Here is a 27922-nt window from a genome sequence, read left to right on the forward strand (position 1 = left end):
TTTTCCTAATTCAAATAAATACATATTACACCTTTGCCATTAGAGTGTGTTTTATTGTTTATTTATTACTGTACTTAACCGTACTGTACTTAGCTAACTAAATTGTTATTGTCGTTATTTCCATTGCTTCCTGTGGGAGTTTTAACATTCTTAACTGTCATAAAAGTGTAAAAAGAAGTTCACCACTGTTTATATTCAAATATAACTCAAAATTGCATTTGGCTTTATAAGTTCTATCACTCTGACTAATGATCATAAAAAAAAAGTCCCTTTGTATATATACTGTGTATATATATATATATATATATATATATATATATATATATATATATGTATTTTTTTTTTTAAAAGAGTGACAAGTGGACGAACATGGGAATTGTACATTTGACACAAATACATGCATTCCTCTTTATTCACAAAAAACAGTCCAATTTTCTAAACAAATACAAAGATCGGTTATTCTTAAGAGCTGCAGCTACCCGGTAACATAACACAAATCATGAAAATAAAAGAAAGCAAATACAAAATAAAGTAATCTTGTCTCAGTGCGTTCAGTAGGGTAGACTCAGAGCAAGTGCTGTCTCTTAGTGCTATCGGCCAGATAGCATGCTACGGAGCATGCTCAGTAGGGGCCAAAATAACAAACGTAAGGCTGCCAGTTGCACATAAAAAAAAAAAACAGTTTAGAAATACAGACAAGGGCTGATGATGGATGACATTATCGCCAAGTATCAGCTTCTATTTCCTGTTTGGAGGTGGGATTTTACAGCAATTTGAATGTGTGGTTGTTAGGTCAAAAGAGACAAAGTTTTGGGTAACGTAATGATGAAGAGTTCCAAGAATGTTTGCCATTAGCCGCTAGTTTTTAAAAGATATAGCTGTAAAAGTACATTCTCTACACAAGTACTGTATCTTTCCACACATGAACAACATTAACACCAAACACAGAAATAAGTTGATTGTCCACACTTGGGTCTGTCATTTCTGCTTCTGGCAATAAACAGTTCTGTGTTCGAACGACATGAAGAAAAAAAAAAAAGCTGCTGGTAAAAGGACAAAAGGTACCAAAATGGAAACATAGAAAAAGGAATTAAAGTTTCCATAGATGCTTTTCTTCACGCTTCATTTTTGGTTCAAGAAATAAGTAGGCGCATCCATTACCCCATTTTTTTTCTGCTTTGTTTTTGTTCTTTTTTTTCCTTTTTTTTAATAATATTTTCTTGTTGTTGCTTGTTTATTTAGTAGCCAGTGTCCGGAGACAATCCAAAGAGTTGGCATTGCACTTGATGGCAGAGCTTTGGGTAAGGGAGAAGAGGAGGAGAAGTCCTACTGGAACCATCGGAAAGCCGCTCCTGTCGGAAGCATCACCTTCTTGGAAGAACACAGAAAGGAAGAAGGGGAAGGGAGACGAGGGAAGAGAAGTTTGGAGGTTACTCATGAAAAGTAAGACATGTTCTTCTTTTATATACAATCTTGGATGGCGACACATTTCCCCCTTACACTTATTCATTTTCATGTGTTTTAATTATTAGTTATTTTTATCATTCTATTACTTAAATGTGACTTTCTTTGCAATAATTCCAGTATTTATTTCAATATTTTTTTTATTTAAGTGTAACAATTATAAAATCTGGACCGTACTGAGTGCCCAGAATTTTAAATACGCAAACAATACCGCTGAAATAAAGCACAGGAGAGCCATGGTGTGTGGGTGCAAAGATGTTTTGTTTTTTGTTTTTGTAATAATGCACACATTTCAAAAGTGCAATTTTAATGTTGAGGATGTGCATTTATCGGAAAAAAAAGAATCAAAATTATGGCAAGCAGTGTTGTTTATTTTAACTATTTTCCATAAATTTCACATTAAGGCTACAAAGTGGGTTTTGTTTGATAAACTGGATTAATTGATAGATTAATCAATTACTAAAATAATTGTTAGCTGCTGCCCTAAATGAACTGTAAACTATTTTTTTTTTTTAGCAAAGTATACTGCAAATTGATTTGACTGCATTTTCATAAATATATTTTTTTTATTTCAAACATTAATTCACACAACTGGGAAAATAAGCATTTGTTGCCTGTCCTTGCTTAAATTTGAATTTACCATGAAATATAATCATTTAAATCAGTGGTCCCCAACCACCGGTCCGCGGACCGATTGGTACCGGGCCGCACAAGAAATAAAAAAATAAAAAAAAGTTGTCTTATTTTTGTTTTTTTATTAAATCAACATAAAAAACACAATATGTACATTATATATCAATATAGATCAATACAGTCTGCAGGGATACAGTCTGTAAGCACACATGATTGTATTTCTTTATGAAAAAAAGGAAAGGGAAAAAAATCCCCCCCGGTCTGTGGGACAAATTTTCAAGCGTTGACCGGTCGGCAGCTACAAAAAGGTTGGGGACCACTGATTTAAATCGTTCAAAAATGTAAAATGTTTGAGTGACTCCTTACATTTTTTTTAATTTCCACTTTTTCCACTCAGTCCCGTTACTCTAACACAGTGGTTCTCAAACTTTTTGTTTTTTTACCTAAGAAAACACGTGGCTCTCCAAGTGCCACCATAATGACCAACATTAAATTACAGTAGCGTAGTAGGCCTAAGTAATCATTAAAAACAAAGAAAATAGTTTTATTTTACAAGTATATTTATAATTTTTGACCACTGTAACATTACACGCAATTTGAACGGTAACACTGTGTTTGAATATTGGGAAAAAAACACTGTAACTAAATAATGAATACAATTATTTGGGAATGTCCAGCAGGCCAGATTGAAAAGCTTAACGGGCCGCATGTGGCCCCCGGGCCTTAATTTGCCCAGGTCTGCCTTAGATGGGCCAGTAGACAATTGTAGGATTTCAATAAGTGTGTTATTAGATTTAAAATTGGGAAAAAAGACAACAATGTAAGTTTATTTTGAGAGAGTTATAACGAGCGAATAGCACCGATTCAGTGGAATGGCTTTTAAACTTCACATGATCATATTTGTTTTCAATAGTTAAAGTAAGTTGTTCAAACAAGTGTTTACAAAGTACAAGGAAGAAGCATTATAATCAACGTCATGAACTTGTTGAAAATAAGAGTTGGTGTAAATTGTGTACAAACTGAGAACAGGAAGTGAATATATGTGTTAGTAATTGCTATGAAGTGGAAAAGGGGTAGGATTAAATAAGCCTTGCTTCTTCCTACTCCTTAATGGACATGTTGTAAAGAAAAAAAAATATATATGTAAAATATGTGATGTATCATATTGATACTGTATACATGTTCGAAATACATTTTAACCAACCGACAAAATATTTTACAATTGTATTTATTTAACGTTGAGCATTTAGTTTTGTTTGACTTTTTTATTGTTTGTATTTATTAATCTGTTTATGCTCTCTATGTTTTCATATTCCCCTTTTACTGTCATTTCCAATCTTTTTAATAGTTCATACTTAGACTTAGACAAACTTTATTGATCCACAAGGGAAATTGTTCCACACAGTAGCTCAGTTTTAAAGGATGGAAAGGGTACGGATGGAAAGGATAATGCAGGTATTAAGTAGACAAAAAATGTACCATAGTAGCAATATAAAACATAACATATGTAATATTTACATATTATGTATACAGTATATAATATATACTGATATATTATTATATTATATTTTTATATAGCATATACAATATATATCAAATCCCAATTACCATGTACAATATTACTGTATATGTAAAACGAGCAGCATACCCAGAAATGTTCTCTGTTTTGAACCCATGGCAAAAAGATGATCTAATTCGAAGCTAAAGAAGTTAAGTATAAAACTACATTTGAGTAAAGAAAATATTTAATGTTCATGTGTGCGAACCCCTAATTTAGATAATTAAAAATAAAAAAAATACATTGCAAACTTTTAGGGTTTGTATCTGCAGTAGCCTGCATCCTTATTTACATGATTAATTAATTGTATCTGTTGGTATTATTGCAAACAATGTGAATAAAAACATAAATTACATGATTTATGAACACACATTTTACCAAAGCGCTTGAACCTTTGCTTGTTTGCTATTTTAGTTCATAAATGACCCGCCACTCTCGGCATGAGTGATGAAATGTGTATGAGCCATTAGACGCAGGAAAAGGCTTCACACAAAAACCGATAGGCCACATTTATTATTTAGCCACCACACGCGTCGCTCTCCCACGCCATCCTTAATGACGATGCCACTCTACACCGTCAACACCCCCCTCCGCCGACCCTCACTGTGGCTATCTGCACGTCAGAAATGGCACACATGCGCGCTGCTAGAGGCCCGCCAATCAGGACGCGGAGAGACACTATCAGCAAGGCGGGCGTCCTGCAAAGTCCAATTGGGACACGCGCAAAGGGAGCCTGGAGTGAGGCAGGAAGGACTCATGCACCCACACGCGCTCTCACACCAAAACCAATATGTGTCACACACCTCCACACGCACCAGCGTGTTCCTACGCCCTCAAAAAACAGTGAGACGATGGAACTGAAATCCCCATGCATGTTGCATTCTGGTGTCTATCGGCGCCCAGACATGAAAGGGGTATATTCAAGTAAAACAAGTGCAGTAAGTTAGATCACATGCTTTGTGTTAACCTCATCCACCTTGATTGTTGCTAAATCAGACTGGCTAAAGATTAACAGGTTAAATATTGCTGATGTTAAAAATCGAAAACACTGGGCAGGCAAAAATATGTCTATTAATGAAAAGGCTGGGGGGTAAAAAAAAAAAAAAAAGTCGCTTGGTTGTATTGCCTGTAAAACTTTAGGCCTACCCACAAATCCCAGCTGTCTTTTTAACATTGTTCTTTAAAAATAAGTACACCAATTAGGTAATGTGTTTTGTGTTAACCTTCAGATCAAGCATATAACTCCACATCTGTGCAGAAAAGAAATTTGAATACATTTTCACTCAGGCAGCTACAAAGACAGCCTTTTCCTGTTGCTCTAGTCCAGGGGTGTCCAAAGTGCAGCCCGCTGCACAATCGTTAGCATTTTCCTTTTAGCATGCTAGCTTTTTTTCAAATTTTGCAGGTATATACCTCAGTGTCAAAAATTTTGCTACCTGATGATTAGTGTTGTCCCAATACCAATATTTTGGTACCAGTACCAAAATTATTTTGATACTTTTCTAAATAAAGGGGACCCATACTTGCCAACCCTCCCGATTTTCCCGGGAGACTCCCGAAATTCAGCGCCTCTCCCGAAAACCTCCCGGGACAAATTTTTCTACCGCTTTTCTCCCGATTTCCAGCCGGAGCTGGAGGCCACGCCCCCTCCAGCTCCATGCGAACGAGGAAGATACAGCAATGGCGACGACGAGTAAGATGAAGAAATACGCTTGTAAGTTCCAAAATGAATGGAAACAAGAATTTCAGTTTATCCAGGGCAGTTCGAAGGGGAAGGGGTATGCTGCCTGTAAATTTTGTAGAACAGACTTCTCCATTGAACACGGTGACGGAACGGATATACTCAGTCATGAACGGACAGCGAAGCACAAAGCATTGGCAGTGCAGTCCCAGCCCAGTAATATGGGCCACCTCGCTAAATGGAGATCCGATGGTGTAACTTATGCCGAGACAAAGATGGCTATGCTGATAGCTGGAAGCAACATCCCGTTCTCATTTGCAGATGTCTTCAACAAATCCGTGAAGGATATGTTCCCGGATTCAGAGATCGCTCGCCAGCACGCAAAAGGCAGAACAAAGGCTACTCAAATAGTGAAAGGTAAGTGTTGTTGGTTTTTTTTTAGTAAGTAAGCAGCAAGCACAGTACAGTTAGTAGAACAATTGTGTTTTCATTACTGTGTATTTAGTATGTATGTTGTATATAAGGCTGTGCTTCTGGCTGCAAAGCATTGCACTTTCAAGTACAACAATGAGTAGATGAGTGTTTTGTGTGTGTATATGTGTAATTAAATGAACACTGAAATTCAAGTATTTCTTTTATTTATATATATATATATATATATATATATATATATATATATATATATATATATATATATATATATATATATATATATATATATATATATATGAAATACATGACTTTTGGTGAATTTATTATTATTATTATTATTATTATTCTAGCTGTAAATATACTCGTCCCCTCTTAACCACGCCCCCGCCACACCCCCGACCACGTCCCCCACCGCCCAGCCCCCTATCTCTCGAATTCGGAGGTCTCAAGGTTGGCAAGTATGAGGGGACCACAAAAAATGTCAATATTGGATTTATTTTAGCAAAAAATCTTACGGTACATTAAACATATGTTTCTTATTGCAAGTTTGTCCTTAAATAGAATAGTGAACATACAAGACAACTTGTCTTTTAGTAGTAAGTAAGCAAACAAAGGCTCCTAATTTAGCTGCTAACGTATGCAGTAACATATTGTGTCATTTTCTATTCTATTATTTTGTCAAAATTATTAAGGACCGGTACTTTTCAGAGGCGGTGTAGTACCGAATATGATTCATTAGTATCGTGGTACTATACTAATATCGGTATACCGTACAACCCTACTGATTCTTGTTAGCATGCTAACATTAGTATGCTAGCATTTCTTTGAGCTAATTTTGTAGGCATACACATCAGTCATATTTTGCTACCTGATGTATGTTACCGTTAGCAGGCTAGCATTTTAAACACCTTTTTCAGGTACACAACTCAGAGTAATATATTTTGGTACTTGGCGCGTAATTAGCATTTTAGCCATGCTAGTTTAGCAGGTATACACTTCGGCATGATAGCTTTTTTAGCACATTTCGCTCATAATTTTTTCATATTATTTCTACTAGAATTGCATTTATGGCACAAAAAAATACAATATATATATAACTAGTTTTAAGGTGAAAACTACCAAAATGGCCCGCACATTCTTTGATTTGTCAGTATGTTGGAAAAAGTGTGGGCACGCCTGTTCTAGTACTTTCTTCCAAACAAGCAAGGGAGAGCAAAACACTAAACCACGAGGTGAAAACGGAATTTAAAAAGACATTTGCACCACTTAGAATGTTGACTCTGTAAATTAATCTTTTTTTAACATATTTCAAAAAAATGTTCATATATTTTGTCATTTCAGATCCTTTAGTATAGAAAATAAGCTTGTATAGCGTTTGCCTAGCATGCTAGCTGGCTAGCTAGTCTTTGTGATTGTAGTCAAACCTTTTGTGAACCTAATGTAATGTTTTACTCCTAAACCTGCATAGTCTTGTAAGAAAACACTGTGAAGCTAGAACATAGGAAAATAACTAGAGAGAACAATGTTAAAGTTAACACTTTCCCCTGTTAATTTGAAGATGCACCAATGCATTGTGGGATAGTCTTGCATGTCCAGTAACAATGCAACATTAACCTTTACTATCAGTTGAATTGTATAGAACTCTCACTTTTATCAACCCATGTTTGAGGTCAAACTAATTTAGTCACTTGTTAAGACATGAATGAATGTGCTCAGAAGATTATGACACATTTTTTTAGACGAATTGCTTCTTAAGTGATAATAAATATGAACCATAAGGTAAGCTTCGCAGGCAGCATATTGGCAGCATCATTTTATGGTCTGTGTTGTTAACCTCTCATCTGTCTCTGTGACGACCTTTCTACAGAAGCACTTAGCTGCTGAGACAGCCAGGAGGACAGCAGCAACATCTGGCGCCGACACAGATGTCAAAAAAAACAAACCCCGGTAAGGTCTGGATTTACTGTGTCGTAATACATGGCAAGAAAAACACATTCATCAGATGAACTTTAACTGCTACGTTTCCTCATTAAACATGTGCAATCAATAGAAAGTGGCAGCAAATAGAAGGAAAAACATGTTTTTTCGTTAGCACTGTACTGCTTCAAGCAGATGTGATCTGTGTGTTTGAATTGGCCAATTTCTAAAATCAATGGTTCCCCTCTCAATGAGATGAGCCCGTTGTCTTAGCATAGAACAAACAATTTGCCATATCACAGAATATAAAAGTGGGCTGTGATGATAATGACATCCACTCTGAACTAATTTCAACTTGTCATGATGAGACTTGAAGTGCATGTTATGCAGAGACATTCATTTTAGCCAATTAAAGCCATGCCGAACAATGTGTGTCTCAATCACTATGACCGAAAAAGGGGGAATTTTCAAACATCGGAATACAACTCCAATAGACCGCCAGCTGTCTGTCGATAGAGGCCACACATCAATAACACCCTCTAGATCAGAGATGTCAAACATGCGGGCCAGATCAGGCCCTCGAACAGGTTCTATCCGGCCCGCGAGATGAGTCAGTGTAAAATTGAGCTGCATTTTTAACGTAAAGAAACAGTTTTTCTAAATGTGTCCACTGGATGTCGCAATAGCAATTCTGTTAGGCAAGCAAATAGTTTAAACCGGGGCGAGGAAGTATACCAGGCAAGACGTACACAGTAGTGGGACTGCGACTCCTCCCCCTCGACCCAACGTAAAACAAATAGGAGTAAAATAAAAATTTGGTAACCCCACTTAAAATGCTGCATGAGACACTGTACATTGATATAGTTCTGTGAAAATGATTGTCTTCTGTGCAAATTTAAAGAAAGTGAACAGTGGAAATGACAAATGAGGTAGTTGATACATAAGTTTTTATTTTTTCTTTGTTTTTTGTTCAACCCTAGATGGACTGTGACTTAAAGTTGATTGCTTTGTAGATACACTGAGATTAGGTCTAAATTCATTGTCTTTTTCATGGTGTTTTTGAAACCGCACCATTTTTTTCCTCAGAATTTTCAACTAACTTGAAATGTTTTGTCAAGAGGATTTAATGGGATATTTCCTTTTTTTAGAATGTGCTTGTTCTATTTTGGGCCGAAGTAAAACAAAGAAAACAATCTGAAGTTGTCGTAGTAGAATAGATGGTTCTCCATGCTGCCCCTGAGCTAAAATGAGTTTGACACCCCTGCTCTAGATGTAATTTATGACTGGCATGAATATCATATACTCTCTTAACACAAGACATCTCCACACACTCAACAGATTCTTTATAAGTAGTGTTGTTCGGTAAGGAAGTGTACTGAAACTCGGTACCATAATGGCAGCAGTGCAAACGTAAACGCTAGTAACCAGACCGAAAAACTAAGGAGATAGCAGCCACATCAGAAATATAAATTAATAGTTACAACTGATTAAGCAGAATAAGTAAAATGAATACTTACTATTAATTTAGTGTCCCGAAAATTAAGCAAAATGAGGAAATGTCAACTGTCTTGAAGGTGTTATGCTTGTTTTTCACACGCACACACGACGGTGAGTATCTAACTGAGGGGTGTCAAAAGTACGGCCCGGGGGCCGGATCAGGCCCGCGAACAGGTTTTATCTGGCCCGCGGGATGAGTTTGCTAAGTATAAAAATTAACCTGAAAATTTTTGAATGAAAGAAACAGTAGTTCTAAATGTGTCCACTGGATGTCAAAATAGCAATTATATGTATCTTTGTAGATGATGCTACATATGTACAAAATAAACCACACGATGTTAGTACATCAGTCGAGGAAAATGATCAAACTACATAAATAATATACCGTATTTTTCGGACTATAAGTCGCTCCGGAGTATACGTCGCACCGGCCGAAAATGCATAATAAAGAAGGAAAAAAACATATATACGTCACACTGGAGTATAAATCGCATTTTTGGGTGAAATTTATTTGATAAAATCCAACACCAAGAATAGACTTTTGAAAGGCAATTTAAAATAAATAAAGAATAGTGAACAGGCTGAATAAGTATACGCCATATGAGGCACAAATAACCAACTGAGAACGTGCCTGGTATGTTAACGTAACATATTATGGTAAGAGTCATTTAAATAACTATAACATATAGAACATGCTATACGTTTACCAAACAATCTGTCACTCCTAATCGCTAAATCCCATGAAATCTTCCTCCCCGGTGTCGCTCCTGGTATGCGCCGTTTCCTTTCTTTCTGCTGCTCGATCGCCGTTTTCTGCTGCATATTTCACTACGTCCGGCTTGTAATCTGCAGTATATGATTTCCTTTTTGGTGCCATTTTAGTTCAGCCCTTCTCAGTTTTTATAAATTACCGCCAATGTTGAAATAATCCATTTTAATAGCTGCGAATGTAGCAGCAGTTAGCTTCCCATGACCCACAATGCACTTCTGCCATGACGCACAATGCACTTCTGCCATGACCCGCCCCCGCTGAATTCTTATTGGTTGACGTGTGTGACGTGTGTGTGACGATTGCGGACATTTGCTTTGTCTCTTACGCGAATGAGATAAATAATATTATTTGATATTTTACGGTAGTGTGTTATAATTTCACACATAAGTCGCTCCGGAGTATAAGTCGCACCCCCGGCCAAACTATGAAAAAAACTGCAATTTATAATCCGAAAAATACGGTACTGTAATTTGATTTTGATATCATTTTTTTATCTTAATAGATTGAAAATTAACACTAATGAGTTGACTGATGAACATTATCAGGTAATGTATTCGGAAAGTATAAATAATGACAAATAAAGGTAGAAAACTATTAACCGCAACATGTAAGTGTCAAAAAAAAACAAAAAACATTATGATTTGTACAATTTCAGAATGGGCTTGTTCTATTTTTTAAACATAGAAAACAATCTGGAGTTGTCTTTATTTTTAAGTTATCGTGCCGTGATTTTACCAGTCCGGCCCACTTGGGAGTACATTTTTCTCCATGTGGCCTCCCATCTAAAATGAGTTAGACACCCCTGATCTAACTAAAAGGTTCAGGCCAAAATGCGGGAAAGGTTGCTTGTACTTCACCTCAAAAGATGCTGACTCACCAACCTAAAAAATTTGCTTCTTTTTTCTTCACTCATTCCGTGTTCTGTTTTGCTGCTGGTTTTACCCTGATAATTAAAAGTTTGTTGTGGATTGGTCAATTTGTAACTTGTGCAGTAATATGTGATGTTTTGTGTGGAGCTGACTGCCACGGCATCAGCTAATGAGGATCCCTTTCAAATAAACAAATAGGTTAAATGTTATTTATATTATTGAATTGTTTCAGTACTATTTGTTCATTTTGCATTTCACAAAACTCAGCATAGTTTTTTGGGGAAAAAGTGGTGTGTGTTTTTTTTTTTTTTACCTCTGACCTTTTTTTTTTTTCAAAAGTATCAATCTGGGACAAGGTGTCAATACGTGGACCTTGGGGTGTTGTGTTTTCCCGGAATGCAAAGGAAAGTTGGCGCGGGCAAGGCGTGAAGGTAAGGACATGTTTATTTTTACACTAACAAAAAGAACAAACGAAAAGCGCGCACAAAGCGGAAGTACAAAAACTTGACTAATGAAACAAAAACTTTGCACAAAGGCAATTAACTATGAACATGAAACAAAAACACTTACTGTGGCATGGCATGAAGCATGAACTATAGTAAACAGGAATCTCATGGGTAGCAGAGGTAGAAAAGATACTGTCACCAGGACGATCAACAGAAAAAGACCGGCTTAAATAGCAGTGACATGATTAGTGACAGGTGCGCGAGTGCAAAGCGTGAGACAGGTGCGTGACATGAGGACAGGTGAAAACTAATGGGTAATCATGGAAACAAAAACAATGGAGCGTAAACAGAAACTAAAGAGTCCAATAACTAAACTAAACAAAACATGACCCAAAAGACATGACAAGGGCTGCAAATAACGAATATTTTAGCGATTAGTTAACTAATTGGATTAAAATCATAAAGATGACTACTTCATTCAGATACATTTATTTATGCTGTAACTATTGCTCATTTGGCTGCTACAAAAAATAAAAATAACTATTAACATTTTATTCATTTTAAAGCAAAGACAAGCAAAGTGCTATTAAAAACAAAGTATAACATTTTTATTAAAGCAAAGGACAGTCAATAAAATTAAAATAACACCAAAGCTATCTCGCATCCTCAAAAAGATAGGAGCATTTTGTGAGGATGATGTGTTTAGAAAGACGCACACAGGCATATAGACAAAGTTTAGCTGGCTGACTTTGGCTAAAATGATAGTTAAAGGTATTTTTCACACAAGTGCATCACTCTGTAGCTGGCTAGCTAGCAAGTTAACTATCTCACTGAGAGGAGTTAAAGACCGCATCCACCAGATGTCCCACATGTCTCAGCTTTGAACGCTCCCACTTCACTGCACATGAAAAGCAAGGTCCGCTTTGCAAATTGAGCGAGTTATTCATAAGTTTGACATATTTTTTGTTTTAGTTTGTGGGTTTTTATGCGGCGTTTGCAGCCATTTTTCTCTTCCAGTTGCTGTCAGTCGCCTTGTTATGTCCGGAAAAACAGGAGTGATGATGTCACCGAATTAGGGATGTAACGCTATTATAAATACTGCGGTATTTCGGTTTCAAAGTCGTCTCAATAGTATCGTGACGTGTGACCGTATCAAACGAAAACTTGGTGAGTTTAGTTTTATTTTGGTGTATTAGCGTTGGCCGGATCTGGAAATAAACGACATCTCCCAGAATCCTCTGCGCAGCGCAGGACTGGTGAGGTGTACAAAGTGTGTTCATACTCGTTGTACAAACGTAGATGACATGAATTGTTTTTAGACATAAAATCTGTCCATAACCGGTTGAGTGAGACAAACAAGCCCACGCCAAAACATAACCTCTTTGGCAGAGGTAAGGAAGTCATATTATTAGTTTAACTTTCTGAGAAATAACATTTTACAGACTGATATAAAAATGATCTCTGTAGAGGACACTGTTTTCCATAATGTAAAAGTTGAAACACACTAAACTGTACATTGTTGTTTTACTCTTGTTACACTGGATGTTTACATTGTTACTTTAAAGACCACAACTGTAAGTTATTCTTTTAAACATTTGCTTGAAACAGTAGATGTTCCTGCACAATTATTTGCACTTAGAAATACTTCTTTGTAGTAAAATGGTGAATAGTTTATACTTGTATAGCGCTTTTCTACCTTCAAGGTACTTTTACACTATTTCCACATTCACCCATTCACACACACATTCACACACTGATGGTGGGAGGTACCATGCAAGGCCCTAACCACGACCCATCAGGAGCAAGGGTGAAGTGCCTTGCTCAAGTACACAACGGACGTGACTCGGATGGCGGAAGCTGGGATCGAACCTGGAAACCCGTCTGTCCCTTAGTAAAAAGTATGATTACATTTTTCAATTACAGTAAGTGTGTTTATCCTAAACATTCCAGCCACTTCAGTTTACACAATATGGCATTTTTACTAAGCTTTTTTTTTCATATGCAGTATATATACCGCAATAATATCGTACCATGGCCATAATACCGTCATAAAATCGTACCGTGAGATTTTGATACCGTTACATAACTGCCGACTATTATCGACAAATGAATTTGTCTGCAACAAATATTATTTTAGTTTTTTGTCAACAAATTGTAGCATTCATATTTGGCATCCTATTTGATCATCTGTAAACAACACCCAACCCAAATATTATTTTAGTTTTTTGTCAACAAATTGTTGCACTCATATTTGGCATCATATTTGATCATCTGTAAACAACACCCAACCCTGATATTAACTCTGAGTAACTAAGTGTTTTTTAATCTGGTTTGCGCTGATGTTGAACTACAGCAAAGTTAATCAAAATATTACATACTCTCAGTAAGATGCTGTGCAGTTCTACACATATACATACATATAGTTAAATTGATACCTAATAGGTTTTTGGCACACCATCGCAAAACAGGGGTGCCTCCCAGAGTGCACCTTTTGACATGGTAAAAATAGCTTCTGTTGCCAACATCACGCTTTAGGAAAAATTATATCTGTGCACTGGATTTTCCACAACATCACAAAACACTACAGTTTGGAGTAGAGATGTCCGATAATATCGGACTGCCGATATTATCGGCCGATAAATGCTTTAAAATGTAATATCGGAAATTATCGGTATCGGTTTCAAAAAGTACAATTTTATGACTTTTTAAAACGCAGCTGTACGGAGTGGTACACGGACGTAGGGAAAACTACAGAGCGCCAATAAACCTTAAAGGCACTGCCTTTGCGTGCCAGCCCAATCACATAATATCTACGGCTTTACACACACACACACAAGTGAATGCAAGCATACTTGGTCAACAGCCATACAGGTCACACTGAGGGTGGCAGTATAAACAACTTTAACTGTGTTACAAATGTGTGCCACACTGTGCACCCACACCAAACAAGAATGACAAACACATTTCAGGAGAACATCCGCACCGTAACACAACATAAACACAACAGAACAAATACCCAGAACTCCTTGCAGCACTAACTCTTCCAGGACGCTACATATACACCCCCGCTGCCCCCCCCCCCCCCCCGCCCAAACCCGCCCACCTCAACCTCATGCTCTGTCAAGGAGAGCATGTCTCAAATTCCAAGCTGCTGTTTTGAGGCATGTTAAAAAAAATAATGCACTTTGTGACTTCAATAATAAATATGGCAGTGCTATGTTGGCATTTTTTTCCATAACTTGAGTTGATTTATTTTGGAAAACCTTGTTACATTGTTTAATGCATCCAGCGGGGCATCACAACAAAATTAGGCATAATAATGAGTTAATTCCACGACTGTATATATCGGTATCGGTTGATATCGGAATCGGTAATTAAGAGTTGGACAATATCGGAATATCGGATATCGGCAAAAAAGCCATTATCGGACATCTCTAGTTTGGAGCCTATGAAGCAATATGTGTGCATGAAATGAGTGTCTCCATAGGCACGGCACATGTACGACAAAATCCTCATTTAAAGAGGTCATATAACGATTTTTCTTTTCTACATTTAATTTTGTGGGCGGCCTAATTTACGTGCCTCCACTCCGACTGTGCCTTCTCCCCATCAGCCATGTTGTAGTTTTTAGCCCTTTCATATGGAGTCTACTGACAGATATAAGTTAGAACTATACGCTAATTTGCAATGACAATAGCAGAGGATGCATGTGCATCTGCCCCACAACCAGATGAAAAGAGGAAAAGAAGGAGATGATTGACTACAACTTCGGAAGACAATGGCGCAAAAATCTTCGCTAAAATTCTACCATATATGGAGATATCCGCTGACATCACACTTGCGAAAATGGTCACAAATTTAGCAAATTCAAAACAGCTCGTTTGGAGAAAGTATGAAGGAAGGCAAGATTGCTTTATAAATACCTCTGCAGCACTGCCATGCCTCCATGGTTTGATTTCAGAATTTCTGGATTTAGGCAGATATTAAAATAGGGCTGGGCCGATAAAACAATATATATCGCGATAGACACGTAATCAATATCATTAAAAAAATGCGTTGGATAAAACGTTCCATATACAGGTAAAAGCCAGTAAATTAGAATATTTTGAAAAACTTGATTTATTTCAGTAATTGCATTCAAAAGGTGTAACTTGTACATTATATTTATTCATTGCACACAGACTGATGCATTCAAATGTTTATTTCATTTAATTTTGATGATTTGAAGTGGCAACAAATGAAAATCCAAAATTCCGTGTGTCACAAAATTAGAATATTACTTAAGGCTAATACAAAAAAGGGATTTTTAGAAATGTTGGCCAACTGAAAAGTATGAAAATGAAAAATATGAGCATGTACAATACTCAATACTTGGTTGGATCTCAGGAAACAGAGTGGACCGACACCAGCAGATGACATGGCACCCCAAACCATCACTGATGGTGGAAACTTTACACTAGACTTCAGGCAACGTGGATCCTGTGCCTCTCCTGTCTTCCTCCAGACTCTGGGACCTCGATTTCCAAAGGAAATGCAAAATTTGCATGGTTGGGTGATGGTTTGGGGTGCCATGTCATCTGCTGGTGTCGGTCCACTCTGTTTCCTGAGAACCAGGGTCAACGCAGCCGTCTACCAGCAAGTTTTAGAGCACTTCATGCTTCCTGCTGCTGACCTGCTCTATGGAGATGGAGATTTCAAGTTCCAACAGGACTTGGCGCCTGCACACAGCGCAAAATCTACCCGTGCCTGGTTTACGGACCATGGTATTTCTGTTCTAAATTGGCCCGCCAACTCCCCTGACCTTAGCCCCATAGAAAATCTGTGGGGTATTGTGAAAAGGAAGATGCAGAATGCCAGACCCAAAAACGCAGAAGAGTTGAAGGCCACTATCAGAGCAACCTGGGCTCTCATAACACCTGAGCAGTGCCAGAAACTCATCGACTCCATGCCACGCCGCATTAACGCAGTAATTGAGGCAAAAGGAGCTCCAACCAAGTATTGAGTATTGTACATGCTCATATTTTTCATTTTCATACTTTTCAGTTGGCCAACATTTCTAAAAATCCCTTTTTTGTATTAGCCTTAAGTAATATTCTAATTTTTTGACACACGGAATTTTGGATTTTCATTTGTTGCCACTTCAAATCATCAAAATTAAATGAAATAAACATTTGAATGCATCAGTCTGTGTGCAATGAATAAATATAATGTACAAGTTACACCTTTTGAATGCAATTACTGAAATAAATCAAGTTTTTCAAAATATTCTAATTTACTGGCTTTTACCTGTATATACTATGAAGAATGAAGAATGGTTGGTTGTATGAAGAAAACCACGCTTAACAGTCAATCACGTAACCGTAGCAACTATCACGTTTGGTTGCGCCATCTTGCTGTCTCACTGTTGATTCTCTGCATGAAGTGAGAGGAGAAACTAAAAATAAGTGCTGCAGAGACCGAAGAAATTGTAGATAAAACAGGAAAAGTCACCTCGACAGTCCCGCAGTTTTTGGGGGATTGTTTTCAAACGGACCGCACCCATCTTTTCTTTTAAACCCTTGTCCGTTCCCTATTCGGATGTACAGAAAAAAACAGGTAGGGACTAAAATGCAGGACTTTATAAATAAATTCAATAACAAAATATAACAAATATCAAATTAAAATTAACAATTTTATCCAATAATATCGAAATAATAATTAGTGAATAACATAAATTAATTTACATACTTAAATAGGAATAACAGACCAAATTAAATGTTACACAGTCCATGTAACTTCCTGGCAGTAAATCTGCAAAAATTGTTCTTCTCAGGTTTTCTTATGTTTGCACTTTGCACTATTCTGTTACACTTTATTAAGCATTTTTCCATGGTTGTTTTGTCATGTCCTTTCCTTTCTGCCTTGGTAGCTGAAGGGATTATAATCAAAGAATATAAAAATGTTTACATTTAATATATTTTCATCCTGGTCGATATTATCCATAGGCTATAAAAAATATAAATAATTATCGATGTCGACCAATATAAATAACTTTTTTGTGATACAGTTTTAGCGATATCGCCCGGCCCCATTCCAAATACACAAAAACAGGTACCAATAGGTAAGAAAAGTTGGTTTTGCGAAATTGGACCCCTTTAAATAAGGTGGTCTGCAACACTTTTGCACTTGTTCTTAATTCAATCAATCAATCAATCAATGTTATCTATAAATGGTTGATTTATATAGGCTAGTAAGGTAAAGTTTTGTACCTGACAAGTTTCGGCTATCTTGCTTCTGCAGCTTTCATCAAAGGTGTCACCGCCATCCCACCACTTCAGGTGGGATGGAACAATCCATATAACACGTCAAAGATGACGTCACGCTAACATCGCGTGACACCTCTGATGAAGGCTGCAGAAGCAAGATAGCCGAAACTTGTCAGGTACAAAACTTTACCTTACTAGCCTATATAAATCAACCATTTATAAATACACATTAGTAGGTTAAATGAACCTCTTCAACATACAATGTTTACTTATATAGCCCTAAATCACGAGTGTCTCAAAGGGCTGCACAAGTCACAACGACATCCTCGGCTCAGATACCACATCAGGAAATTTTACACGCAGTCAGAGTAGATCTGCCGCAACATACTCACTAATAGTACACACAATTTTATAGTTTGCACATGCTATTTAGCACTTAGTATTTGGATTACAATATATCAGGTTTTACAGTGGTTTACTGTCATTTATCATGGTTAACTTACTTTTTACTCTTGCATGTATGCAACAGTATAGACTCAATTATGAAATATTATTGGACAGATTGTATAAATAGGTAATAATAGGAGACATACATTAATGGGTCAAAAGTTACCCAAAAGACAGAAAACAGTTTATGGAAGGTAACAATAGGACATCTGCCTTACATAATATTAGTTGTGGAGTGCAACAAAGATCGGTCCTAGGACCTATACTGTTTCACATGTATGCCAATGATATTAATGTGGTTTCCAAAAAGTGTATTTTATTTGCAAACGAGACAACCTTTTTTTATTCAGGACGAAATATTGAAGATGTGTTGGTGGTAGTTCAAAACAAATTTATCGAAACTAAAAGATGGTTTGATGTTAATAGACGATCTTTGAATACTGGTAAAAATACATTTATGATTTGTTTGTAGTAATAGGAACAGTGTAGATGCCTCATTATATGTCGAAGTAGTTGAAATTCAAAGAACACGAGAGATCAAGTTGTTGGGTGTTATGATTGATGAGCATTTGTCATGGAAATCCCATATCAATTATACAAAGGTTAAAATATCTAAAACTATTGCTATTTTATTCAAAGTGAATTAATTGCTAAATCAAAGAGCATTGTATATTTTGTATAACTCACTAATTGATCCATATCTAACATACTGTATTTAAGTGTGGGGTCGTGCCTGTAAAACATATTTAAATCCAATCTTCCATCCATCCATCCATTTTCTACCGCTTATTCCCTTTTGGGGTCGCGGGGGGCGCTGGAGCCTATCTTTCTTTTACAAAATAGAGCTATAAGAATCATTCCTTGGAAATGCATACAGGGAACCCACAAACCCAATATTCAAATGGATAACATTATTGAAATGTATAATATAATTAAAATAATGTACAAAGCACATACAAAAACTCTACCAAACAATATTAAAAAAAGATTTGTTAAAAGAGAAAGTCTTTTTAATTTCAATGGAACTGAGATCTTTAATAAATTGAGATTTAGAACAGCAACAATGGAAATAAGCATTTCAGTCAAAGATGTACGTTTATGGAACGAACTGGGCAGGGGAACAAATCAAAGTAAATCACTTTTTAAAATCATAACAATGAAAATATATGATTTGGAGTAAATTATTGTTTCCATGTTTGTTAATTTTGTTGTATGTTATGAAATAGAAACATTGCCATAATCAGTTTTCTGAGTTGAACAACAAATGTAACTTTGTGAATTAGGGGGAAGATATTGTACGTTTAAACTTCTTTCTGCTCCTTTTCATTCATGATTTATTTTAATATGTTTTGACCCTGAATGAATGAAAATAAATAAATGAATGAATGAAATAAAAACAAAAATAGAAATGAAACTGGAAAATGGACTGACCAGCTAAATGTTTATAATGCCAATAGTTTGATCATGACACAGATTATGTCTGTTAGTCTGATTATTTTTCTTTTAGTAAACAGGGGTGCTCCACCCCAACAGTCCTCTTTCTCCTCCTGTCTTCCAGTTGCAACTTGTCCCTCAGTCTGCCCTTATGTCCTCATGTCCTAAATGTGTCGTAGTGCCAGCCAGCATGCCTGTCACTTTGCATGAGCCTCTGCTGCCCAAGGTTTTGTAGGGAGGAAAGTTGATGAGGGAGTAGACTATGGGCATTCTGATCAGTCCAATGTTGGCCTATCGACTCCAAATAGCAACAACAACGAGTCTCTTGATGTTGCTGGTGCTTCAGATGATTTTATTGTGAAGTTCCAATGCAACTAATAGTTCATCAACACTGCAGAGCCTGACACCACTGGAGGCTTTTTCCACGCCTACAACCAACCAGAACGCACATTTCCCCATCAAACGTCACATTCTCAGAATAAATCCAGACGTTTTCCGCCAGCGAGCGGCGAGGTGGCAAAGGCCTCTTGCATGCAAACTCCCCCTCACTTGCCGATTTTACGCTCCTCTTTGAGCCGCCATGAGCCGTCAACACCCTTAAAATAGGCACCCTGCTCGCTGGACTGTGCTGGTGTATTGGCGTGTACGCTGGGAGAAGACACGTTCAAGTAACCTTTCGATGCAAATGCAGTAAAAAAGGAGGCCTGGCGATTTTATGCGACACATACATGTAAACAGTGTCAAGAATCTAAGTCAGTTGACTACCTGACAGCAAGGTATGCTTTACACTCGAGTACTTGTTTCTTGCTGTTAAATCAAATCTAGAGACAAGGTGCCACGTCACTGTTATCTCAGCGCCTAACATTTGTATGTAGACCACCTGAAACCCTGACCAATTGTCCTACTGTGACCGAACATTCATTCATTCAAGTCATTAGGTACACCGTTTTGATTCATATGAGAAGTCATTATGGCATCACTCTATCAAATGATCGTAGTTTTTACTCACAGTTAATGTACTAATATAATATGAGCATGTTTAAAAAACAGTACAAATGTATGGTGTTAACAAGGCATAAGGAAGAATTATCCTGAACTACAGTATCTGATATAATTATACTAACCTTTTTTTTTACAAAATAAGGCTTTTTATATCATCTGTTTCATGTTATTACACAAGTTATGCCAAGTATATTCATTATACAATGCTTAAGTCAAATGAATTTTTATTAAGCATCTGAGGTACTATAATATACAGTATTCTGTACTCAATTTCACCAAACAATGTTGCTGTCAACAGTAACTACTTTATTTATTCATCTATCTATCAATTTGTTTATGCCTTAGTTATTTTATAGTAATGCCCATCTACCAACGGTTAAATCTATTTTCAGAAATCTATTCTTTTCTTTTATCATTATAAAATTATCAACTGATATGTACTGAACATGGGAAGCGAAAAAGAAGGGGTATGGTTAAATAACCCCTACTTCTACCTACTTCTTTTCGGTAACTGTAAACATGACACGTACTCCAAGATTACCTTGTATGCTGATGTGTTTCTAATATGATGTATTGACATATATTAAAGTATTAAAAGTAGCCCTGTAAACACGAATGTACAAGTTGACTCTTACAGTAAAAGAGGCAGTTGTGTGAGGAACATTTGTTTGCTGCTGGCTTATTTGCATCACACACTAGTTTACTGCTAACATGCTACCAGCATCATCCCTTACTTTTTCACATAATAAACAGGAAGCAAAATGTTTGTGATTGATGGAGGAATGCATCATGTGTGATCTATTAGAAAAAACATAAACTTTTGTTCAACCCACTGGCTTGGGACCAATATGTAGTAGGAACCTACTTTTACATGTTTGTTCCGTGAGATGCTATTAAGTGCCGCACTATGCTATTGTCCTAAAGCTGCTGTCAGTGATGGGCAGTAGCAAGCTACATGTAGCGAAGCTTGGCGGTAGCTTCACTACTTTTTGAACAAGTAGCGATTCAAATAAATAAATAAATGATAAATGGGTTGTACTTGTATAGCGCTTTTCTACCTTCAAGGTACTCAAAGCACTTTGACACTACTTCCACATTTACCCATTCACACACACATTCACACACTGATGGAGGGAGCTGCCATGCAAGGCGCTAACCAGCACCCATCAGGAGCAAGGGTGAAGTGTCTTGCTCATGACACAACGGACATGACATAGTCACTTAGCTATTTTTAGACCCATGTAGCGAGGTTGCCTAGATGAAAGCTACAAAAAGAGAAAATGGACTGCGAACCCAGGCCCCCCAAAAATACGGAGAAAATACAATGACCTGGACGAATGAGAGCATCCTTAGATACAGAGAAAATTCATGATGATTCGTTGGTGATTATGAGTCACATTTGCCTCAGGTTAAGTTCTTCTCAATTATTTTCTGTTACGCCCCCTCCAGGAAAAATAAAATACTTTGCGCCTCCCCTCCACTCTCCACCGATACTATAAATAGTATAATTTGTCTATAAAATTGCTATAAATATTTTTTGGAAGAAGAATTGTTGATTGATGACTGTGGTGTTCTTAGTGTCATAGTGTGTGTAGTTAGTATGTTCCAATAGCAGCAGAAGTGCACTTTTTGGAGAGCTGTATTATTTTCAGTTTTGTGCCCAAGGAACTGATTTTATTTAACACGATATTATTTATACACCTATAGTGATCACAGAGACAGGTTGTTTTTGTGTTACTGTATATATTTGTTTTTCTGAAAAATCCCAATACTTTGGGTAACAACAGTCAATATGTATTTATTTTATTTTTTTAGGGGGGTAACAGTCAATATTTATTTATTTTTTTTATTTTTTTTTTTTCTTATAAAATAAAAGTGAGCTTTTGTTAAACCAAATATTGTGTGTTTTTTCCATATACAACAACCTATCTGGATTCGATAAGAGAATCGATAAGGAATTGGTTCGATAAGAGGATTCGATAATGGGCTTGAACTCGACAATTTCTTATCAAACATCATCCCTAGTGAGTACATTGATAAATACTTCAATAAAGTACAACCCAACTCAGCTTTGCTCCTGCTCCTTTTTTAAAACAGCGTCCATGCATGCTCTTGTATGTTTTAAGCTAGCGTGTGTTTTAAGCTAGCGTACGTTTAACCATGCCTGTGCCCAAAAATACGCTGCGCTTTATTTATGCGTTAAATACAGAAATAGCACCCGTAACTGACATGGCGCCTTTTAATACGGAGCGCCCTATGGTCGCGAAAAGACGGTATAGTGGCTTCGATAACGGGAACCGGTTCTCAAAAAGGGATTCGAATCAATGGAATCGTTTTTTTTCTGATCGAACAATCGGTAGAACTGGTTTCGAACATCATCCCTACATACGCTTCATCATATTTTAGTATGGCAAAAAAAGCTTGTTCCCCGAGGTCATACGTGTCCCCCCTGGCATCTCACTGTGCCACTCCAGGGGGGCCCGCCCCACTAAGACTGGGTTAGGGCGAAACATTACGGACTGGCCAATCAGAGGCAAGATAAGGCAGGTCCTCGAAACCAGGATGCAAAATCATAACAGACATGAAATCATGTCACATGACGACAAGGGAGTCGGATACAGAGGGACGCTTCAAGCTGAGGACTCAAAAAAAAAAAACATACCGTATTTTTCGGACAATAAAGCGCACTTATAATCCTTTCATTTTCTCAAAACTCAACAGTGTGCCTTATAACCCGGTGCGCCTAATGTACGGCACGTAAAAATTTTGGTTGTGCTGACCGACCTTGAAGCTATTTTATTTGGTACATGATGAAAAGATAAGTGTGACCAATAGATGGCAGTCACAAATAAGAGATATGTGTAGACTGCAATATGACTCAAGTAAACAACACCAAAATTCTATATGTTCCATTGAAAATATAGAACATTACACACTCAAAAATATATCAATATGTTTTAATACGGCAGCACGGTGGAGGAGGGGTTAGTGCGTCTGCCTCACAATACGAAGGTCCTGGGTTCGCTCATGCGCTCGGGATCTTTCTGTGTGGAGTTTGCATGTTCTCCCCGTGACTGCGTGGGTTCCCTCCGGATACTCCGGCTTCCTCCCACCAAAGACATGCACCTGGGGATAGGTTGATTGGCAACACTAAAATCGGCCCTAGTGTGTGAACTGGAGTGTGAATGTTGTCTGTCTATCTGTGTTGGCCCTGCGATGAGGTGGCGACTTGTCCAGGGTGTACCCCGCCTTCCGCCCGATTGTAGCTGAGACAGGCTCCAGAAGGGAATAAGCGGTAGAAAATGGATGGATGGATGGATGTTTTAATACAACTTTGGTAAACTATGAAGCCGCACCACTTGATGGATTGTACTGTGCTTCAACATACGAGTATTATTATGGTGTGTGTATAAGGTAAGACATTATCTGGCGGGTTTTTTCGCAATATTATGCAAAAACAACTTTTCTGACCTTCTGGTACTTGCTGATGTGTATTTGGGATCTGCATAAGTCCTGAAAATGTGCGCACGTCCGCCTTTGTAGTCCGTGTAGTCGATAAGCTTCTTCTTTTTCTCTATCTTCTTGTTATGGAACATTCATTCTCCACTGTTGCCATTTCTAATATAAAGTAGTGTAAAGTTCTTAATTATATCTGTCAGTAAACTCACCATGAAAGCACTAAAACATACCGGTCTAGTGAGTTATATTATTCACCCAAGGAACTTTAGTTAATAGAGTTCCGGTCGGACGTTTTTTGACGGAACACATTTCCGGCGTTGTTGTTGCACTAGTGAGCCATAGATGAGGAGATGCTGCTCCGTTATTGATTTAAGTAAAGTCTGAATGTCATTAACACAGTTAGCTCCATCTTTTGACACTTCTTCCATACCGTTCTTGCACGCTACACTGGTACAACAAAGATGACGGAGAAAAGACGCTGCCGAAGGTGAGCCACGTAAATAAGACCGCCCACAAAACGGCGCATCCTGAAGCGACTGTCGGAAAGCGGCTTGAAGATGATCTGTAAAACATAATCTATGCAACATTTTGACCAAAGAACCACTATTACATGCTATGTAGATCAGTGGTCCCCAACCTTTTTGTAGCTGCGGACCGGTCAACCGGAAATTTGTCCCACGGACCGGGGGGAGTGTAATTATTTGTATTTTTTTTTTGTCATAAAGAAATACAATCATGTGTGCTTACGGACTGTATCCCTGCAGACTGTATTGATCTATATTGATATATAATGTTGGAACCAGAAATATTAATAACAGAAAGAAACAACCCTTTTGTGCGAATGAGTGTGAATGAGTGTAAATGGGGGAGGGAGGTTTTTTGGGTTGGTGCACTAATTGTAAGTGTATCTTTTGTTTTTTATGTGATTTAATAAACTTTTCTTTTTTTTTTTTATTTCTTGTGCGGCCCTGTACCAATCGATCCACGGACAGGTACCGGGCCGCGGCCTGGTGGTTGGGGACCACTGATGTAGATCACAAGGAAGTGCTTTCAATTTAGAAAAATAATAATAATATTCCCCCTTAATGCGCCCTATAATCCGGTGCGCATTTTGTATAAAAATAGACCTGACTAGACCCGCTCATCGGCAGTGCGTCTTATAATCCGGTGCGCCCAATGGTCCGGAAAATACGGTAGTTGAAAACGGCAGAGGGATTCTCTCCCGCAGATTAGATTTTTTTCTTTAGAAATGAAGATGAAGTGAAGGAAACCCACAATAATGCGTGTCATTGGCCATATTTGGACAAATGTATGTGTTTAGAGAATAAAATGCCCAAAACCTTAATTATTAGTTGTTTACTCTGTAAACCAAAATCATAACTGCTCTCTTCATCCAAGACGTCCAACACAAATTTAGGAACACACATATAGGTGAGTTGAGTTCATAAAAGGTTTTACTGCACATAACCATTAGCAACTGTTCCCAAACAACACACAAGTCATTGTTTTTTTTTTGTCAAAATATGGATTGATGCTGGATTTTTTTGATTTTTTTACTGTAGGCAAAGAAAATGAATAACACAATAAGAGCGGGCCAAAAAAAAGGCAAAATAAAGTACAACAATACAGTGGGGTGCAAGGACCCCTAGAGGTAGTTGTTATTGGCTGTATTTGTACACTCTCAGTTACATTAACATTAATATTATACATGTGGGCACATAGATATAAATGCCGTTAAATGGGGGTCTGTAGCTTAATGCATCTCATACTGGGGGTCATATATATATATATATATATATATATATATATATATAATTATATTTATACATACATATATATATATATATATATATATATAATCAGGTGTTTTCTGTGTTGGCAGATGTGATGTCATTGTTCTACTTTTGACTTGTTTCTTTTCTTTCTCTCAACAATCTATGACCAGTAAACCTGTGTGCTCTTTTACATTGACATCCATAAGTCACCATTTTTTTCCGCACTGTGTTGACTTTGATGTCATTTGTCACCTTAACACCAATTTCTTACGACAGCTACATTGTTTTTACAACATCAACCCAGATGCGGGAGAGTAGTGCGGCTCTGAAACACTACGGTGCTTTTGCTCTGGCATTACTAGAGAATTATACCACAGCGTAATCCTTTTAATAACATTCATTATAATACTGTTATGCTAAATGTGGCTAATTAAATTACAATGAAACATAAAGAGGGACACAGGCTTCACACATTTTCTAAATATGATGACAAATACAATTTAAATGAGTATAGATCTCTAGGTAATTAATGAATTAGCACCGACATATCAGCCAGTCAGACGACTATTACACGCTGCAGGTTTATGGTATCATTAAGCCTATTTCATATAATTGCAAATGCGGCCGACTGTGACGTTGCGAGCTACGTGATGACCCATATCAGCATCAGCATTCATGAATATTCAAGCCCTTTTGGGTTTGGCATCACTGCCAGGTTAATTACTAGGACCCCATCAATTGCAAATCATCAATTAAGACTTAAATCCCCTTCGGTTACAGTAGCGGTGTACATTGAAACAATGAGTCGGTGTGCAGCTGAGGTGTTTGATTATGACACCAAATCACAACAAGCATTATCTGAGGGCATGTCACATACACTCATTATACACAACTGGAACACTATTTAGACAGAGGTCCTAGAACACATCTTCTAATTGATCATTTAATCAAGAGTTTTATTAGAGACCTGATCGAATCTCAGTCGACGTTTTTTGACCAATTCTAAGCTTCCATCACAGTTTGAGAAAATCTACGTTCTGGTACAACATGTCCCTGGAGCCCCAATACATCTGTCCATTATAGTGTGTATTTAGACCAAATAAATCCCTTTATTAGCAGACATTACTCCTTTCACACAGGAACTTAGCAGTCTTTATGTCCTGGCAAAGTGATTCTCTCATCAACTGATAAGGAACGTCGATTTTCTTTTTAGATTGGAACATCTGCCAAAATTAATTTCACGATCGGTCATTCTGTCACCACAGACACGCTTGGTTAGGCCACAGAGAGCGACGGAGGGAAAGGGCAGGACGGTTTTTTTCTTTCTTCCCGAGGCCATTTAGATGAGCAGGACTGTCACCGGAGAGAAGGACAGGGGGCAGCGAAAGAGAGGGGGGGGGCACGTGTGCCACGCTGACACCTGGTGCTCCAGATGACAGCTCCAAGGCCAGATGGACCTTATTACATGCACATGCACGTACTTACGCACACGTGTACGCTTACTCACAAACACATATTTTACACAATGACCATCACTTCGCCAAATAACGCTGCTTTTTTTTCTGCTTAATTTAGCCAAAACATTTGCATACACACGTAAGCAAAACGTGACCAAACTGAAAATGCTTTGGTTAAGGCAAGGTAGCTGGTCAAGACAGCGGCTGAGCATGAATTGCTACAGCTACTTAATAGTGGGCGATGGGTAGGGCTGGGTATTGGTACTCCATACCTTTCAGGTATCGACCGAAACAACCCGGTACCAAGTAGTATCGAAACTGCGTCTGTCAACCGATACCTGCAATTGTTTCTTTTTGTACCCATATCAAGAAAAAATTACTGTTTCTATGGTTTTGCTAATACCCAATCACTGCAAGCATTATTCAATTCAATGCACCATGTGATTGGTCCACCACAGCAACAACAATAGGTTGTATGGCGGTAAAGCGGGTTGAAGCAGTGCAGAATTGTCATCATTCCGAGATGCCGGCAGCAAAACGGTCAAAGGTATGGTTTTACTACACGCCTGTGGCGCCGGGTACGAATAAATGCATACAATGCTGCAAGATTATTTCGGGGAAAACGGGGAATACTAGCAATATGATTAAACACCTCATCAAGCACGGAGCAAACTTAAGGGTGGAGAACTGTACTGTGTTTAAAAAGCCGGCTTCTACAACACCAGCATCGTCGTCGTCATCTCAACAGGATACTGCTCAACCGTCGATAACTTCAGGTAATATATAAATGGTTACTATGTTAACAGTACTCATCCTTTGTGTGTATTGTCAAGT

General features: G+C 37.6%; 1 protein-coding gene across 2 annotated transcripts in view; it reads right to left on the reverse strand.

Moving 5' to 3' along the window:
* Positions 1-386: 386 nt before the first annotated feature.
* The window catches only part of cxxc5a (CXXC finger protein 5a), a 49606-nt gene continuing 22070 nt past the window's right edge, over positions 387-27922 (reverse strand). Inside the window, exon 3 of one of the 2 annotated variants that reach the window (XM_061962437.2) lies at positions 387-1368. In XM_061962437.2, coding sequence (XP_061818421.1) covers positions 1327-1368 — 42 coding nt within the window. In that variant the 3' untranslated portion in view covers positions 387-1326. Of the gene's footprint in view, positions 1372-27922 lie in introns of both variants that reach the window. The other variant, XM_061962436.2, reaches the window with a different exon arrangement.

Source organism: Nerophis lumbriciformis, linkage group LG09 (assembly GCF_033978685.3).
Source record: "Nerophis lumbriciformis linkage group LG09, RoL_Nlum_v2.1, whole genome shotgun sequence".
NCBI classification, from domain to species: domain Eukaryota; kingdom Metazoa; phylum Chordata; class Actinopteri; order Syngnathiformes; family Syngnathidae; genus Nerophis; species Nerophis lumbriciformis.